General features: G+C 45.6%; 1 protein-coding gene across 4 annotated transcripts in view; it reads right to left on the minus strand.

Moving 5' to 3' along the window:
- rph3ab (rabphilin 3A homolog (mouse), b) overlaps nt 1-19,373 on the minus strand; it is a 200,048-nt gene that overhangs the window by 28,925 nt on the left and 151,750 nt on the right. For 3 of the 4 annotated variants that reach the window (XM_055655325.1, XM_055655323.1, XM_055655324.1), the window contains exons 7-15: nt 17,883-17,915; nt 17,150-17,188; nt 14,180-14,347; nt 7,501-7,584; nt 6,118-6,180; nt 5,775-5,981; nt 5,278-5,357; nt 3,595-3,669; nt 2,784-2,893 (exon numbers count right to left, since the gene is read on the minus strand). In XM_055655325.1, coding sequence (XP_055511300.1) covers nt 2,784-2,893; nt 3,595-3,669; nt 5,278-5,357; nt 5,775-5,981; nt 6,118-6,180; nt 7,501-7,584; nt 14,180-14,347; nt 17,150-17,188; nt 17,883-17,915 — 859 coding nt within the window. The remainder of the gene's footprint in view (nt 1-2,783; nt 2,894-3,594; nt 3,670-5,277; nt 5,358-5,774; nt 5,982-6,117; nt 6,181-7,500; nt 7,585-14,179; nt 14,348-17,149; nt 17,189-17,882; nt 17,916-19,373) is intronic. The other variant, XM_055655326.1, reaches the window with a different exon arrangement.

Here is a 19,373-nt window from a genome sequence, read left to right on the forward strand (position 1 = left end):
TGTTGTGACGGCTTGTAGGGTGGAAGGTGAGGACAAGGGGGATTCTGTCCTTGTTACGAGTGGAGGGATGGGGAGTGAGAGCGGAGCTACGGGTTTATAGAGGAGACCCTGGTGAGAGCCTCATCTATAGTCGAAGAGGGGAACCCCCATTCCCTAAAGAATGAGGACATCTCTGATGCCCTGGTTTGGAACACCTCATCCTGGGTGCAGATGCGGCGTAGACGGAGGAATTGGGAGTAGGCGATAGAGTGTAGTCCAGATAGCCATGGGAATCAGTGGGTTTGTAGTGGATGTCGGTTAGTAGTCTGTTACCTGCGATGGAAATGGTGAGGTCTAGAAACGGTAGGGAGATGTCGGAAATGGTCCAGGTGAATTTGAGAATTTATGTGGTGCCTTAGATAGAGTTTTAGAGTTATAATACAGCATTGAAACGGGCCTTTCATCCCATCTTGTCCATGCCGACTAAGTTGGCATTCTGGGTTTGTCCCATCTGCCTGCATTTGGCCCATTTGCCTCCAAACCCTTCCTATACATATATCTACCCAAATATTTTTTGAAAGTATTGTTTAGTTTAGAGATACGGCGTGGAAACAGGCCCTTTTTCCACTGAGTCCACGCTGACCAACGGTCACCCAGTACACTAGTTCTATGTTATCCCACTCTCGCATCCTACACACTAGGGGCAATTTACAGACGCCTAATTAACTTAGAAACCTGTACATCTTTGGAGTGTGGGAGGAAACCAGAGCACTTGGAGAAAACCCACCCGGTCACAAGGAGAATGTACAAACTCCATACAGACAGCACCTATAGTCAGGATCGTACCCGGGTCTCATGTGCTGTAAGGCAGCAGCTCTACTGCTGCGCCACTGTGCCTCCTACCTTCTCTGCAGTAAAATGTTCCAAGGTACTTTGCAGCAGCACTATCAAACAAAATCTGACACAAGACATACCGAGATGATTCTCTGTAACACTCTGATTCCACATTAAGAGAAACACTTTCTCTTGCCTTTACAGCCTCCCTACCAGCACTGCTATAATTCAGTTTTAGCTGGAGCTTCTTCTGAATCAGAAGATTGTTGCATCAGTCCTGACCCAAAGATGTGAGCTGAAATGTAGATACAAGGAATCGCAGATGCTGCTTTACCAAAAACAACAAAGTGCTGGAGTAACTCAGCAGGTCAGGCAGCATCTCCGTGGATCATGAGGTAGCTTACAATCCAAAGACGTACAGGTTTGTAAGTTAATTGGCTTTGGTAAAGATTATAAATTGTCCCCCAGTGTGTAGTACAGTGCAGGAATCTCTGGTCAGCGCAGACCCGACAGGTCAAAGGACTATGTTTCTGCACTGTATCTCTAAACTAAACATCTTCTTATCGAGTCCACACCACAAGATTAGAAATTGTTCAGCCAGAGCTGAACGCACTTCTCAGCATCTGCATACAATGGTGTCTTGCGCTTCTTGTGCGTAGTGGTGGAAAGATTGGCGGAAAGAAGGGCCGCCACGTGAACGCTCTTTCCTTGACCCACAAACTAAACTAAGAATGGTAGGAGCTTGGTATGTACTACTACAGGTGCTGATTGAGGCAGATGCGATAGTGGTGTGTGAGAAGCTTTTAGACAGGCACACAAATATGCCGGGAATGTTGGAATATGGATCATGTGCAGGCAGAAGGAATGAACTTAATTTGGTATTATGTTCGGCACAGACATTGCGGGCCTGATCTATATTCTCCCCAATGTTTCCTAGGTCCTAATTAATGAGTTTAACTACATGTACTTGTTTTTGTAAGTGTGTTAGCACGTGGGAGCAAAACGTAGAATCAATTAAAGGAACAATGTAGCGGCAGTACAATATTGACTATCAGCCACACCTTATAACAGTTGCAATTTGTTCCAATATTACAAGACTGTTTACCATATCACCCTGGAGGGATTATAATAAGCAATTTGCATCCCTCTTTCACAATCTGAAAAGTGCTTTCTCACAATTAAATATTTTATTAGGAATGATAGCTATTGAAGCATTGTAGCCAACTTCCTGCAGATTAACAATAATATTTACATTGTTTTGCCATTGTAATATTTTTCTATGTTTTAAGGTCCTTTGATTGATTCTCTCATGACCAAGTCCAATCTGCCTGCGTTTGGCTCATAACCCTCCAAACCTTTTCTATCCATGCATCTGTCCAAATGCCTTTTCAATGTTGTAATTGTCCCCATTTCTCGAGCTTCCTCTGGCCGCCTGTTTCATATATCCACCACTCTCTGTATGACCACCACTTACTTGCTCCCCTTTTCTTTCTTTTTTTCTTTCCCTTCTCACCTTATATCTAGAGTTGCTACCTTACAACGCCAGAGACCTGGGTTAAATCCTGACTATGGGTGCTCTCTGTATGGGGTATGTACGTTCTCCCTGTGACCACGTGGGTTTTCTCCTGATGCTCCAGTTTCCTTCCACACTCCAAAGATGTACAGGTTTGTAGGTTAATTGGCTTCTGTAAAATTGTAAATTGCCCCTAATGTGTAGGATAGTGCTGGTGTACGGGGTGATCGCTGGTCGGCATTGACTCAGTGGGCCGAAGGGCCTGTTTCCGTACTGTATCTCTAAACTAAATGAGACATATAACTGACCATGTTCTCATTCAATGGGAAAGCAGACGTGAAGAGCTGAATGGCCTTCTCCTGGTGATATTTCTTCTGCTCTTACGCAGGGTGAAAGGCAGTGGGTGATTGCCGGGGACCCATTGCCTCAGGGTGGGGGATGCAGCCATGCTTCTCACCTGAGAGTCTTCCTCAGCATGTCATCCTCGGTGATTCCATGGTACGTTAGCCGCTCGTTCCACACTGGGTTTCGAGTGTTGCGCAGAGTCTTTGTGCGCAGCTTGTTCGACTGTGTGTTTGAAGCATCAACTGATTAGGTGTTAGCTCATTGAATTCATCAGGTCATCATCCCGAGTGTTATAGAGTCAAACTAAATGGAGCAGCCCCTACAGCTGACCAAGATGTCCCATTAGACTAGTCCCACCTGCCTGCGTTTGGTCCATATCCATCTAAACATTCCCTATTCATGTACTTATCCAAATGTCTTTTAAATGTTGTCATTGTACCTGCCTCAACTACCTTCACTGGTATGTTCCTGCCCTCTACACCTTGATATGACAATAAAAACTATTGTGCAGACTCCTCATGCAAACCTTAACATGTCACACACTGGCGAAGCAGTAGAGCTGTCTGTAGCAATCAATTCCACAGATTCACTACCCTCTGACTAAATAAATTCCTCCTCATCTCTTTTCTCTGGTCCTGGACTCTCCCACTAGTGGAAACATCCTCTCCACATCCACTCTATCTAGGTCTATCACTATTTGGTAAGTTTCAATGAGGTCCGCCCCACATCCTTCTAACTCCAACTCCAGCGAGTACAAGCCCAGTGCTGTCAAATGCCCATCCTATGTTATAAGATATAGTATCATATGATATAAGAACTTCCCTTATATTTCAGTGGTCAGAAAACAGACAAAGTCTCAACTCTGCAGCGGCAATGGAGGATGTCATGAATGGTCGGCTCACAATCTAATGGGGACATCTTACCTTGCTGGCTCCAGGCAGGAGATGAACTTTCACATACGGATCAGCTAAGCCATTAGAATCCATAGGTTTCAGCCCCTGGAGGATAGAAGTCATAGATGTCCGATTAGTATATGAACTGAATCTCACAAAATCACCACAGGTAAATATTGTTGGGGAGGTCACTGCCTCCAGAAGAAGATCTGCTTTGACTTCATAATAATTTGAATTAAATGTTGGTTGACCATTCACGGGCACTGACCTCCCCACCATCTAAGGGATCTTTAGGAGGCGCTGCCTCAAAAAGGCAGCCAGGATCAACGAAGACCCACACCACACTAGCCACACTTTCATTTTACTCCTACCGTTGGGAAGAGGGTTCAGACGTTTAAAAACCATGAGCACCAGAGAAACAAGAACTGCAGATGCTGGTTTACAAGAAAAGAAACACAAAGTGCTGGAGGAACTCAGTGGGTCAGGCAGCTTCTTTGGAGATCATGGATAGGTGATGACCCGAAGGGTATCGACCCGAAATGTCGCCTATCCATGTTCTCTAGAGATGCTGCCAGACCTGTTGAATTACTCCAGCACTTTGCGCGTCTTTTTTTAGGTTGAAGAATACTAACCTCAACTTTGAACTGTGAACTGACTTCGGTTGTATGAAGGAATTAAGGCTTTTCTGCACCATTTTAGAGATTATTAATATATTGGATTGTTGTTTATTATATATTAGCTGTGTATTGTGTTTTTTAATTGTATGCTATCCAGTCAACGGGAAAACGGTACATGATTACAATTAAGGCGTCCACACTGTACAGAAACAGATTAAAGGGAATGTTGTTTTGTCCGATTAATGATAGTCCGAGCGTCTCCAACGAGGTAGATGGTAGGTCAGAACTGCTCTCTAGTTGGTGATAGGATGGTTCAGTTGTCCGATAACAACTGGGAAGAAACTGTCCCTGAATCTGGAGATGTGCGTTTTCACACTTCTGTACCTCTTGCCTGATCGGAGAGGGGAGAAGAGGGAGTGACGGGGTGAGACTGGTCCTTGATTGTGCTGCCCTATTACCTGTTGTCACAGAAAGTGCTGTTGAATGCTGTACCATGATCAGTCCCCCTGTATCTTTACCGCAATGTTAGTTTCTGGATATATTTATCCCCCCCCCCCCGGGGCATGAAGACAGGGAGAGGAGAGGGGCAGCTCGCTGGTGAATCATTTGAGGGCGATAGGCGTCGAGCTGATGATGAGCCACGGAGAGGTGGTGGACCACTGAGTACGAAGAGGAACCTGGCGGGATTGGGGGGGGGGGGGGGGGGGGGGGGGGGGGGGGGGGGGGGGGGGGGGTGGAGGGGGTGCCAAGAACAAAGATGGACCATGAGTACTTAATGAGTACTTTGTCATTTTATCAGCACCAAATGCGTGGCGACTCTTTGCACGCTTTGTGTATCGTATGCAAAAACAAAGAATCTCACTGTACCGGGATACATTTGACAGTAGAATAACATTGCATCATTGAATTGAATTGAATAATTGAATCAAATGAATTCTGCTTCCATTGTCGTTTCTGATAAAGAATAAATGCTGACTTTTATTCTCTTGATGGACTAGAAACTGATTTGATATCTTTGGAATCCTCACTCTGTACTTGATCACGGAGGTATAAGAGAAAGGGTGAATTTGAAGTGAAATGAGTCATGCCAGCTCACCTTTGCTCTTACGATGGTGCAGTGCAGAGCGTTGTTGACCTGGTCATATGTCAGACTGAACTCCAGTGCTCCCAGTGTCGCTGTGAACACAACCAAGACCATCTGAGCCAACAATCGCTAATGTCAGGGTGAAATTAGCTCTCTCGTCAATCACTCTTATTTTGGTTTAAAAACCATAATCTCTTCCCATAAATGTCACATCACCACATCACAACTCTGATACATCTCCTCTGGTGCTACTGCTGTCATTTCACAGATAACATAGGCACTTATGTTTCATATTGTATCCAATACTAAGACCATAAGCCATGGGAGCTGAATTAGGCCATTCGACCCATCAAGTCAACCCCGCCATTTGATCATACCTGATCTAATTTTCCCTCTCAACTCCATTCTTCTGCCTTCTCGCCGTAACCTTTGATGTCTTTACTAAACTAAACTAAACCAAACCAAATTACACTAATAAAGCCCTTTTGGACTTCCCAACGATTACTTACTGGGTTCATCCGAATCATAAGCCTCCTCATCCTCTTCATCCTGCTGTTGCTGTTGGTGGGAGGGAGGCAGTGGGGGGCTGCCGCTGGGTGCAGCAAACTGGCTGGATTGCCTGACGCCTCTCTCTTCCTTCGCTGCCACGTATCCCAAGTCGACTGTTGGGGGGGGCTGACTGGGCACGGAATGTGACAGGGCCGGGGAGCCCACCGCTGTCAAAGACAGAAAACACACAAGAGGGAAGTCTTTCTTTCTTCACTGCCCATCGATGGACCGAGATGAAGACTAGGGAGAATGCGGAAGGATGGGCGGGGGAGGGAAGGGACGGGATGGGGGGGTCGCTCTTACTTGGCTTCTGCTCGGGGTATCTGGGAGTTGATCCCTGACTTGGTCTATAGGTTGCAGGGCCACCTGTAAACAAGGAGACAAAAACAATGTCAGTCCAACAGGTCCACTGCTCTCCAATAATGTCAGTAAGAAGAGCACCAAAATGAAGGTCACCAATGAACGAGGAAGGAAACCATCCACTCAAAATACACGTCTGTACAAAGAGGTAGAGCTGATGCCTAGCAGCGCAAGAGACCCGGCTTTGATCCTGACCTCGGGTACTTTGTGTGTGGAGTTTGCGCGTTCTCCCTGTGACCGCGTGGGTTTCTGCCGGTTGCTCAGCCCACTGATTTCACGCCGTCCATCGATCACCTGTTCACACTAGCTCTATGTTATCACACTTACTCGTCCACTCCCGACACACTTGGGGCAATTGACCACGGCCAAATACAAAACCACACGTCTTTGGGATGTGATAGGAAACCAGAGCACCCGGGGGAAACCCACACGGTCACAGGTAACAAGTCCAAACGCCACACAGACAGCACCCAAGGTCAGAAACGAACCCGGGTCTCTGGCAGTGTGAGGCAGCAGCTCTACCTGCCCAATTAACAAAGGAGAACTTTCCCAGGACCTCAACACTAAAAACTCAGCCACGATCTTAGTCAATGGCTGATCATAGGCTGGATGGATTACTCCTGCTGCTATTTTTATCATCCTCTGTGTTTATGTTTTTCTGCACAGATTTCCTGATCGTCCCATAGTTTACTGGAAACTGTGCAGTTGGGTAAGCACCACTTGCGGCCAGAAGACCACAAGACATAGGAGCAGATTTAGGCCATTCGGCCCAACGAGTCATCTCTGCCATCCTTTGACGTCCATACTAATCAAGCCATTGCTTAGCTTAGAGCTGCTGCACAAGATTGTGAGATCGCCTCGGCTGCTAGACTTTCAACGGCTCATTCATGAGGAGGAATTTCTTTAGTCAGAGGGTAGTGAATCTCTGGTATTCATTGCCGCAGAAGGTTGTGGAAGCCAAGTCATGGGAATTTTTAAGGTGGAGATTGACATTCTAGATTAGTACATTATAGGGTGTCAGGGGTTATGGGGAGAAGGCAGGAGAATGGGGTTGAGAGGGAAAGATAGATCAACCATGATTGAATGGGGGAGAATGCTCGATGGACCGAATGGCCAAATTCTGCTCCTATAACTTATAAACGCGTTCTGAAATGTCCTCCACCTGCCTCCAGCTCCCTCCCATCTCCCTTCAGTAATTCGTCCATTGATCTGACTTTCTTTCCTGAGTGTTGGCATCGTGTCCGATCCCCGCACAGCTGGTCAAGCCTTCCCTCAGGCGCTCCCCATTCGCCTCACCTCATTCCCCACCCCGCGGGAGATACGTACTTGCTTGGGGAGGCTGTGTAGCAGCAGCCTGGTGTTGGGTAGCAGGAGCTCGGGAGCTTGGAGCTGGAGAGTGGCGCCGTCCGGCTGGGGAAAAGGGTTAGAGTTAACGTCAGCAGGGTGAAAGCAATTAAACACAAAATGCTGGCAACAATCGGCAGATTAGGCAATGCTTTACCAGAACGCTGCCTGGATTAGGTGGTTTTAGGCAATAGACAAAGACAATAAACTATAGGTGCAGGAGTAGGCAATTCGGTCCTTCGAGCCTGTGATCATGTGATTCACTGTGATCATGGCTGATTATCCACATTCAGTACCTCGTTCCTGCCTTCTCACCATATCCCCTGACTGCTATCTTTAAGAGCTCCAGCTAACTCAGCTATCTTAGCTGCAGGGAGAGGTTGGACAGACTTTCTGGAGTGTCAGAGGCTGAGGGGAGTTTTATCCAGAGCAGGGGAATCTAGAACCAGATGTTTAGTTTGGAGATACAGCATGGAAACAGGTGCCTCGGCTCACCGAGCCCACGTCAACTAGTGATCACACTAGGGACAATTTACATTTATACCAAGCCAATTAACCTGCATGTTTTTGGAGTGCAGGAGGAAACTGGAGGTCCCAGAGAAAACCCCGCAGGTCACAGGGAGAATGTACAAATTCCAGTCAGGATCAAACCTGGGTCTCTGGTGCCACCTCCAACGCTTAAAGGACACTTGGACAGGTACATAGATAGGAACTGTTCAGACGGATACAGTATGGGCTGAATGCGGGTAAATGGTTTTAGCTTAGAAGGGGCATCTCGGCCAGCATGGACCAGTTGGGCTGAAGGGACTTTATGCCATGCTCTATGAATTGATAGAATTATATAAAATAATGTGAGGCATTGATAGGGCAGAGAGGCAGAACTTTTTTCCCTGAGTGGATTTTCAAAGACTAGAGGGCATAGATTTAAGGCGATATGGGCAAAATTTAAAGGAGATGTGCAGGGCAAACTTTTTTACACAGAGAGTGATGCCAGGGGTTGCGGTGGAGACAGATCTGATAGTGGTGTTTAAGAGGCGTTTAGATAGGCACATGAATGTGCACGGAATGGAGGGATATGGATCATGTGCAAACAGAGGAGGTTAGTTTAACTTGGCATCATGTTCGACACAGACATTGTGACCCTGTGATGTACTGTTCCTGCACTGTACTGTTTAGCCAGATCACATTCACCTCCCTCAGTCGATTTCTCCGCCTTTATCTGCATGTGCATTAATGCCGTTGTCATTATCTTACAGATTTAACTCTGTTACTGTATGTATAATATCAAGCACACAGTAACACACTATTTTGGCCCCAAATAGTAATGAGTGGTACTGGTTCTCTGGTCTTTGAAACGTTCTAACTGCTGTAGAAAAGGAATAGACGACAATTCTGGTCAGAACCCTTCTTCTAACTTAGTTCTTCTCATTTCACTAGCCTGGCTGTGAAACTCCATACAGACAGCACCTGAGATCAGGATTAAATCTTGGTTCTCTGGTGCTGTGAGGCAGTGATTCTACCCGAGTCATCCAAAAAATTGACCTGAAACATTATCACAGCTTCTCTGTCCACGGATGCTGCCTGATCTGCTGAGTGTTTCCAGCATTTTCGGTTTTTATTTCAGATTTCCAGCATCTATAATTGTTTTTTTTTAATTATCAATCATATTCCTCACAGTGTTAGACCAATGCTGAGCAGTAACTGGACTCAAAACAGAGTAGGCATCAAACATGTTGAAATATTTATGAGATAAGAGTTTGGCAACCCACCCTTCATGAGAATAAATCATTTATAACACTAAACTTAATGCTCTGTGTCCATTTTAGTAGTCAGAACTCTATTGAAATACTATTAATGGAAGTAATGTGGTATTTTTCACATTGAATCATCTCCAAAAGAATTACTGTGATGTAACATCTTCTGTTAAGTAAGCAAATGCATTAGCCATTTTGCATGAACGATGTCTCACCAGCAGCTTCAATGAATGATTCATTTGCTTTGCTTTGTATCAAGAGGATATGTGGGTCAGGTTAGCAGAGAAACTTTTCTCATCCATTCTCTTCAGATAATGTCAAAAGCTAGTTTACGCAGTTTCACTTTAAGTATTTATTCAGCGAGCACTACACAACACTAACCTTAACTATGGACTTCTATGGGTTGTCCTAGCTAACACTGCGTTTTTGCTCATACTATTACCTATTGCACGGTGGTAAATAATTTATTGACATATTTTATTACTACATATTATTTAGGTTTAGGTTTATTATTGTCACATGTATCGAGGAACAGTGAAAAACTTTCTGCTCACATGCTAACCAAAGAAATCAGATAATACCATGAATGACATGAATACTAAATTCAAGTATAAATGGTAGAGGGAAGAGAAAGATACAGAGTGTAGAATATGGTTCTCTGCGTTGAAGCGTAACAATTCCAGAGAAAAAAATTCCAATGTCCTCAATGAAGTAGGTTGGATAAATGAGAGCTTATGTAAGGACCATTCAGAATTTGATAACATGGGGGAAGAGGCTGTTTCCGAGTCGAATGGTGCGTGCTTTCAAGCTTTTGCATCTTCTGTCTAACAGGAGCAGGAAAAGGATGGAATTACCTGGGTTGTGGGAAAGGTCTCAGGTTATGTTGGCTGCTTTCCCTAGGCAGCGTGAAGTGTAGACGGAGTCAATGGTGGGTCTGTGTGATGGACTGGGTTACATCCACAACTCTCTGCAATTTCTTACAGCCTTGGCCACAGCTGTTCCCAAACCAAGCTAGGATGCAACCTGACACAATGCTTTCTACGGTGTATTTGTAGAAGTGTGTACGAGTTGTTGGAGACATGCCAAATCTACATGTACTGTGTTCCCAGGCATATTATGCTACTGCAAGTAAGATCCCCATTATTCTGCTGTTGGTACCTATGACAATTAAACACTCTTGATTCTATACAGGGGAAGGTGAAAGGAAGAAATAAGTGAACTTCGGCATGTTTAGGGTGGCGGAGTTAGTGCCACTGCCTCAGCCCTAACAATGCAAGTTGATTCCTGACTTTGAATGCTTCCTCTGCAGAGTTTACTTGCTCTTCTTGCGATTATATGGATCTCTGCAGGCTGCTCTGGTTTCCTCCCACCTTTAGGTGTATTGGTTATTGTAAATTCCCACCGACAGTAGGTATGTGGCCGAAGAATCAAACAGAATAGTCGATGGGTATTTGTGCGCAGAATGTGGGGCACAGTGGCGCAGCGGTAGAGTTACTGCTTTATAGCGCCAGACACCCGGGTTCGATCCCAACTACTGGTGCTGTCTGCATGGAGTTTGCACATTCTCCCTGTGACCGCATGTGTTTTCTCCAGGTGCTCTGGGTTCCTCCCACATTCCAAAGATGTGCAGGTTTGTAGGTAAATTGGCTTCTGTAAATTACCCATAGTTTGCAGAATGCAAAATTGGAATAACATAGAACTAGTGAATGGGTGATCATTGGTCGGCATGGACACAGTGGGCCGAAGGGTTGTTTCCATGCTGTAACTCTAAACTAAACTAAGGAGAGGGGAGAATGGTACTGGTCGGCTTTCTTTGCAGGGAGTTAAAGGACGGAATGGTCTCCTGCGTCATAATGAATAAGGACATTTAAGATGACCTGGTGTTATGCTTGAGAAGTTGGAAGCATTACAGGTGGTTAATTTATGAACTTTGCACAGAGGATATAAACATGTTGAGAACAGTCAATATTTGAGGGAATGGCAACAATATTAGTGTTTTAGATTGTTCATAACCCTTTCCAGTTCTGCATCATCATGTCTTGTGAAAATTACTGGCACAGGAATGATGTCCTTAGTCCATAGGCTATTTTATTCCAAAATACCCTAATCCTACCATAGGAAGGACATGCAGATGCTGGTTTACACTGAAGGTGACACAAAATGCTGGACTAACTCAGTGGATCAAGCAGCATGTTGTTTAAGAAGGAACTGCAGTTGCTGGAAAATCGAAGGTACACAAAAATGTTGGAGAAACTCAGCGGGTGCAGCAGCATCTATGGAGCAAAGGAAATAGGCAACGTTTCACGTTTCGGGTTGAGACCGTTCTTCAGCCTGAGAGTCAGGAGAAGGAAAGGTTCAAAGCTGAATCGGCACAGGTGACCAAGGAAAGGTGGAGCCCACAATGGTTCATTGTTGGCCTATTCATGCTCCTTACTAGTGTTTCTACTAGTGCGTCTCCTTGCACTGACCTGGGACAATTCATATCAAATGAGAAGAGTGGAATTGGGCCCCATATCTGAGGAGGGAGTAGGAGAGGGTTGGAGAGTCCAGAGGAGGGTTATGAGAATGATCCCAGCGATGAATGGGTTAATGTATGACAACCATTTGATGGCTCTAGGCCTGTACTCACTGGAGGTTTGAAGAATGAGGGGTGACCTCACTGAAACTTACAGGGAAAGGCCTAGAATGACTAGATATGAAGAGGATGTTTCCACTAGTGGGTGAGTCTAGGACCAGAAGGCACAGCCTCGAATAAAAGGACGTACCTTTTGTAAGGAGATGATGAGGAATTTCTGTAGTCAGAAGGTGGTGAATCTGTGGAATTCATTGTGGCAGACGGCTATGGAAGTTGTCAATGGGCATTGAGAGGCCCAGAGGGGTGTCCATGATTATCACTGGGATTTTTATCAAATTGAACAGACAGGAGGAGGTACATATTGGAGAACGCAGAGACACAACCAGAAATTTCCAATGATTTACATCAGCCCTTTCTAATGCCCATCAAACATTGTTATCCTCAACATTAATCTTGGCGGCTAAAGACTACAAATGAAGGAGATGGGTCTGTGCTACTTGGTGGGAGGATTAAAAGAGAGGCAACAATTGTTTTTCACCCAACTGATGAAGGAGGACACAAAAGGGGGTGGCACAGTGCCACAGCAGTAGAGTTGCTGCCTTACAGCAACCCGGGTTCGATCCAGACTACGGGTGTGTTTGTGGGAAGTTTGTACGTTCTCCCTGTGACCACATGGGTTTCCTCTGGGTCCTCCGGTTTCTTCCCACACTCCAAAGACGTACAGGTTTGTAGTTTAATTGGTGTTAGTAAAAATTGAAAATTGTTCCCAGTGTGTATGATAGTGCTAGTGTATGGGGGTGATCATTGGTTGGTGCGGACTCAGTGGGATGAAGAGCTTGTTCCAGTGCTGTATCTCTAAAATCTAAAGTAAATGCTGGAGGAACTCAGCGGGTTAGGCAGCATTTCTGGAGAACATGCTTAAGTGACGTTTTAGGTCGGGATCCTTCTTCAGACTGATTATCGTGTGGGGGGTACGCGGGAGAAAACTAGAAGTGGAATTCATTGCCTGAAAGGAAGATGGAAGTAGAAATCCTTCATAAAGTACCAAAGGAGAAGCTTGTGAAGAGTTAAGGGCCTGTCCCACTTGGCCGTCATTTACGCGACAGGCCGGTAGTGACTGACTCGCGAAGATCGCGAGCGTCATCGTGCGTCTTCATCCGTCAGCACAGCCGTCTGGAACGTATGATATCATTTGAATACCCAGTTTATCATATTTATGGTGATTTTCTAAAATGTTCCAGTTTCTTGAGTGGTGCTAGCAATTGGAAAACTGCTCCATGCGACCTTCCCGCGCGGCCCACATGTTACCCATGCGTCTCAACGCAACGACGAGGTCGCGTAAATAGCGCGCAAATGACGGCCAAGTGGGACAGGCCCTGAAGTCAAGCAATGAACAAAGAGGAAGTAACTAAATACTGGCACTTTATACTGTCACTGCAGTGCCACTTTGCATGATCTGTGTTCCTTCTCTGTGTACATTATAAACATACAATGGAGACACAGCACTTTGTATTTTCTTTTATAAACGTACTAATTAGGATCAGGAGATAAATTGCTGCATTAAATCAGCAGGTCAGGAACATTTATGGAGAACATGGATAGGTGACATTTTGGGGTGGAACGCCTTTTCAGACTGATTGTGGGTGTTGGGTGAGATGGGAGGAGAAGATTCACCTCCCTCTTTAGTCAGATCGTGGTGAATCTGTGGTATTCATTGCCACGGACGGCTGTGGAGGCCAAGGCATTGGATATTTTTAAAGCGAAGATTGATGTCCTTGATTAGTAAGTGTGTAAAAGGTTACGGAGAGAAGGCAGGAGACTGGGGTCGAGAGGAAAAGATAAATCAGCCATGATTGAATGGCAGAGTACACTCGATGGGAAGAATGGCCTAATTCTGCTCCTACAACTTATGAACATAAGACAGCTGGGAGAGGGGGTGGGCAGGTCCAAGTCTGTTGAGGAGCAGGAGAAGGCTCCTCTACCCCTCAGGCCCATTCAATAAGACCAAGGTTGTAAGGGCACAAAGTGCTGGAGTAACTCAGCAGGTCAGGAAGAATCACTCGAGAACAAGGATAGGTGACACTTTGGGTCGAGACCTTTCTTCTGACTGATTATAGGGGGGAGAAGATAGCTGGAAGAGGGGACTGGTGGTCAAAGCAAGATCAAGCAGATGGAGGAGACCAAAGCTGATCCTGCCCACCCTATATAGAAAAAGAAAGAATGGCTGGATATGAAAGGTGCAGGGAGTGAGAGAAGGAAATAATGCGAGACACGATAGGCACTAAAGGAGGGAAAGGTGGAGTGTTGGAAGGGTACTTCAGGTGAGACTGACCTGCTGGGCTCCTGTTGCTGCTTCCCTCCATGTCACCGCTGTACCCGTCCTGACCCTCACCTCCTCCGCATTCACTGCCTGCCACCATGCGTGGCTCTGCCGGCCAGGCTCCTGAAGAAGTGTAGCTGGGAGCACCGCGGCCTGCAGGCCCAGGCTCGACTTCCATGCCTGAGGAGAGAGCAGCCGCAGTAAACAAAATCATCAGGGGAATCAATCGGGTAGACGCACAGAGGCTCTTGCCCAAAGAAGGGGAATCGAGAACCAGAGATCATAGGTTTAAGGTGAGGGAGGAAGGAGTTAATAGAGCTAGAGTTTAGTTTAGAGATACAGTAACAGGCCCTTCAACCCACTGAGATCACACCGACCAGCGATTCCCGAACACTAACATTATCTACACACTCTGGACAATTTCCAATTAACCCATAAACCTGTACGTCCTTGGAGCATTGGAGGAAACTGGAACACCAGTGGAAACCCACGCGGTCACGGGGAGAACATATAAACTCCCTACAGACAGCGCCCAAAGTCAGGATCGAACCTGGGTCTTTGGCGCTGTAAAGCAGCAACTCTACTGCTGCGCCACCATGCTGCCCTTGGCCCCGAGGCAACATTTTTGCATAATGGGTGGTGAGTATATGAAACGAGCTGCCGGACGAGGTTGTTGAGGCATATATTATCGTAACGTTTAAGAAACATTTAGACAGGTACATGGATAGGATAAGTTTAGAGAGATATGGGCCAAATATAGGCAGGTGGGACAAGTGTAGATGGGACTTGTTGGTCGGCGTGCGCAAGTTGGGTCGAGGCACCTGATTCCACGCTGTATGACTCGATAACAAAGAGTGCATTAGAGCTCCAGGGAGCACAGGAAGGTGGGGAACCACACATACTGGACAAATGCTCCTGCAAGGAGGGCTATCCCACCGGTGGAAGGGGAAGGAGAACAATCTCGCCACCACCTCTCTCACAGGGTTTTCCATTTGAGCTTTGCACCCATGTATAACCCTGCATAGTTCTGTCCAACGTTCTTGGTGCCTTTTCAATAATAATCCAGTTATTGATGCTCGACATGGCTCTTTGTCCCCGAGTCAGGTTTATCAACCCACTTAAATATAAATACTATATTTTATACTTTGCAGAATCTTATCAATGCTGATTGATTCTCACAGCTATAACCTAAAGTCTGATTCACCCGAGTTTGGAAACTTGCTCATTTCCAATCCACGCATCACTGCCTTAGGTAAATATGTACCTATTGCAGTTTCATTGGATATAATTTGTTTGTGTGGCATTCAACAGCATGTTCAATCTGTTGAAGATACTATCAGCAGATATTTAAATACTAGATATGTATACTAGATTTGTTGTCACAGTTGGTGTCATGTAAACTCCAAACTTCCTCTCGGCTGATATTGCATGCATTGAGGGTCAGAGTAATTGAGAGTCAAACAGTGTGGAAACAGGCCCTTCGGCCCAACTTGCCTACACCGACCAACATGTCCCATCCACACTAGTCTAGTGTAACACTGTCTACAGGATTGGGGCAAGTAAAGGGGTGACTTCATTTTAAAGATATTTATTAAATTTAAGTCTAGTGTTAGATTTCCTTAACCTTGTGGCTATGGTGTACTGTTGGAAGCAAGTTAAATGTGTTACATCAGTAATTTGTTCGGTACTCAGTTAAAGAAATAACTATCCTTGAGAGTGGCGTCACGGGTGGATAGGGTGGCCAAAAAGGCTTTCGGCACATTGGCCTTCATCAGTCAGTGTTTTGAGTAAAGAGGTTGGGAGGTCATGTTGCAGTAATATAAGATGTTGGTGAGGCCTCAATTAGAGTATTGCTTTCAGCACCATACTATAGGGAGGATGTTGTCAAACTGGAAAGGGTGGAGAATATTTATGAGGGCGTTGCCAGGACTTGAGAGCCTGAGCTATGGGGAAAGTTTGAACAGGCTCGGACTCTTATTACTTGAAACGCAGTAGCATGAGGAAAAAGCCTCAGGAAATAAAGAATGCATCTTTAGAAAGGTGATGAGGAGCAATTTATTTAGCCAGAGGCTGGTGAATCTGTGGAATTCTTTGGCACAGACAGTGCAGAGGCCAAGTCTTTGCATATTATTAAAGTGGAGATTGATTCTTGATGAGGAGGGGTATCAAAGGTTACCGGGGGAAGGCTGAAGAATGAGGTTGAGAGGAAAAGATAGATCTGCCATGATTGAATGTCGGAGCAGGCTCGATGGATTGAATGGCCTAAATCTGCTCCCAAATGTTATGAACTTATAAAGAGGAACAGACGATGCATTGATAGGCTTTGGATGAAATAAAGTGCAGTAGGCTGTACTGTAACTTCTAATTCCAAGATTCTATCCTCTTTAGATCCGTAGAATTTATTCATGACTCCAGAATCTTTTGAAAAATGTCACCAGCTCAGGCTTCGGGCAGCCCGGTGTGGCAGCGGTAGAGTTGTTACCTTATAGGGACAGAGACACGGGTTTAATCCTGACCCGTGCTGTCTGTATGGAGTTTGTATTTTCTCCTTGTGACTGCGTGAGTTTTCTCCGGGTTCTCTGGTTTCTGTCCACATTCCAAAAACGTGTAGGTTGAGGTGAATTGGCTTCTGTAAATTGTCCATAGTGTGTAGGATAGAACAAGTGTATGGGTGATCATTGGTCGACATGGACTCGGTGGGGAAAGGTCCTGTTCCACGATTATATCTCCAAAACTAAAACAAATTCACTGCCATCTCTGGGACTCTACTCAGCAAGTCATTTAAAAACTGATCAGGAAAATATTAGAAATAAAGAACTGCAGATGTTGGTTTATCTCCAGAGATAAAAACTGTCCCGCTGAGTTACTCCAGCATTTTGGGTCTATCAGAAAAATATTCAAATATTCCCTGATTTCCCCCTCCCCCCCCAAATAAAATGTCACCCTTACCAAGACCAGTGTAGGGTGGATCGGGAAAATTACCTGACTTTCTGCGGATTCCTCCCTTCTCATCCGTATCTCCTGTGCAACATAGAACAACAAGACATCAACTGAGTGCCAACCGTGCCAGGGATTTGAGGAGGGGTGATGTGGATGTGTATGAAGGATGCAGGAGGGAGAAACGTACTCAGGCACTTGTACGTGAAATGGACCCTCATTTATTATTTTGGGAAGATCCCTCACTCCCCACCCCATCAGGTTTTTTCCAAATCCTTCAGGATGAAAATTTAGAGGTAATAATAATTAAGATAATAATAATTGCCTTAGGTAAATATCTACATCTTGCAGTTTCATTGGACATAATTTGTTTGTGCGGAAATTGGATAGCATGTAAAATGTGTTGGAAGGAACTGCAGATGCTGGTTTAAATCTTCATTCTGAAGAAGGGTCTCGACCCGACACGTCACCCATTCCTCCTCTCCAGAGATGCTGCCTGCCCCGCTGAGTTACTCCAGAAATTGTGCCTACATACACTAGTCCTATCTGCCTGATAGTTTCCAGAGACTCTGTGTGTCTACCCAATCTATTCACTTCTACAAGATCACTCCTTATCCTCCTGCGCTCCAAGGTGAAGGGCCCAATTCTCCAAAAAGGAGTAACTGAACAAGCTGTTACTTGAAAGTGACGTTGTTGAAGTCTTGATCGATGTGATTGGGTTGAGGAGATAGAGTTCAGGAGTAAGCAACGTGCTTGTGCTGTGTTCAGTTAGACTTACCGTGCTCGGCTGGGGCACCACCTTCAGCTTGACCTGCAGAACAATAGAATGGGAGAAAATTGAGAGACTGCAGATTCATGGGCCAACGATGAAGTAAACAAGGTTGGTGACCAAGCCATTGATTGACTAAATTTAGGGCATCAGGGTGGCGCAGCTGTAAAGTTACTGCCTCACAGCTCCACAGACCTAGGTTTGATCCTCATTATGGGTTTGTACATTCTCCCCGTGATCGTGAGGGTTTTCTCCAGGTGCCCCAGTTTCCTCCCACATCCCAAAGAAGTGAGATTTGTAGGTTAATTGGCTTCAGTAAATTCTCCCTTGTGTGTACAACAGAACAGAGTACGAGTAATCGCTGTTCGGTGCGGACTCGGTGGGCTGAAGGACCGGTTTCCATACTGTTTCCCAAGAAACTAAAAAAAAACTATATCTTTGGGGTGGGGTGTAATACAGTGTGGAGACAGGTCCTTCGGCCCACCTTGCCTATGCCGACCAAGATGCCCCATCTACACTATTCCCACTTTCCTGCATTTGGCCAAATATTCCTCTAAACCTTTTCTATCCATGTACCTGTCCAAATGTCTTTTAAATGTTGTGATGGTATCTGCCTCAACTACCTCCTCTGGTCGGTTTCAAATATCCAACATCCCTTGTGTGAAAAAATTGCCCCTCTGGTTCCTATTAAATCTTTCCTCTCTCCATAAACTTACGTTCTCTGGTTCTTCATTCCCCTATTCTAGGTAAAAGGTTCTGTGCATTTACCCTACCTATCCCCCTCTTCATCTTATACACCTCCATAAAATCACCTCCCATCCTCCTGTGCTCCAAGGAATGTAGTCCTAGTCTGCTCAACCTCTCCCTTTACCTTAAGCCCTCGAATCCTGGCAATGTGGAAATGGCTGAGACTGTGGTGTGAGGCCAGAGAAGGGAGGAGCTGCTTGTTTGCCATTCCTGTAGCTGATGTAAAGTTTGCAGAGGGGCCTAGTATGCTGTGAGGAAAGAAAACAGAGTGGGGCGGAGTAACCCATGCTCTTCGATGGTTCGTTCCCCACCCCTGACACCACGTCCAGTGATGGCCAACATCAGCTCTCCCTGTCAGTCAGTGGGCAGTTCCCTCCAATAGCGAATGATGAGACCGTGCAAGAAGGAACTGCAGATGGTGGTTTCCACTGAAGATAGACACAAAATGTTGGAGTAACTCAGCGGGCCTAGCAGCATCTCTGGAGAAAAGGAATAGGTGACATTTCGGGTCGAGAGCCTTCATCTGACGGTTCTTTTCTCCAGAGATGCTGCCTCACCCGCTGCGCCACTCCAGCATTTTGTTTCTATCAAAGATGAGTGGTTCAATTCCATCTTGCCCAGCAAGGGAGGGGAGCATGGTGGAGGCAGTGGCATTTAAAAGACTCTTGGATAGCTACACGGATATGCGGGGAATGGAGTGATATGGAGCATGTGCAGGCAGTGGCGCGGCGGTAGAGTTGTATGTTCTCCTGG

Source organism: Leucoraja erinacea, chromosome 25 (assembly GCF_028641065.1).
Source record: "Leucoraja erinacea ecotype New England chromosome 25, Leri_hhj_1, whole genome shotgun sequence".
NCBI classification, from domain to species: domain Eukaryota; kingdom Metazoa; phylum Chordata; class Chondrichthyes; order Rajiformes; family Rajidae; genus Leucoraja; species Leucoraja erinaceus.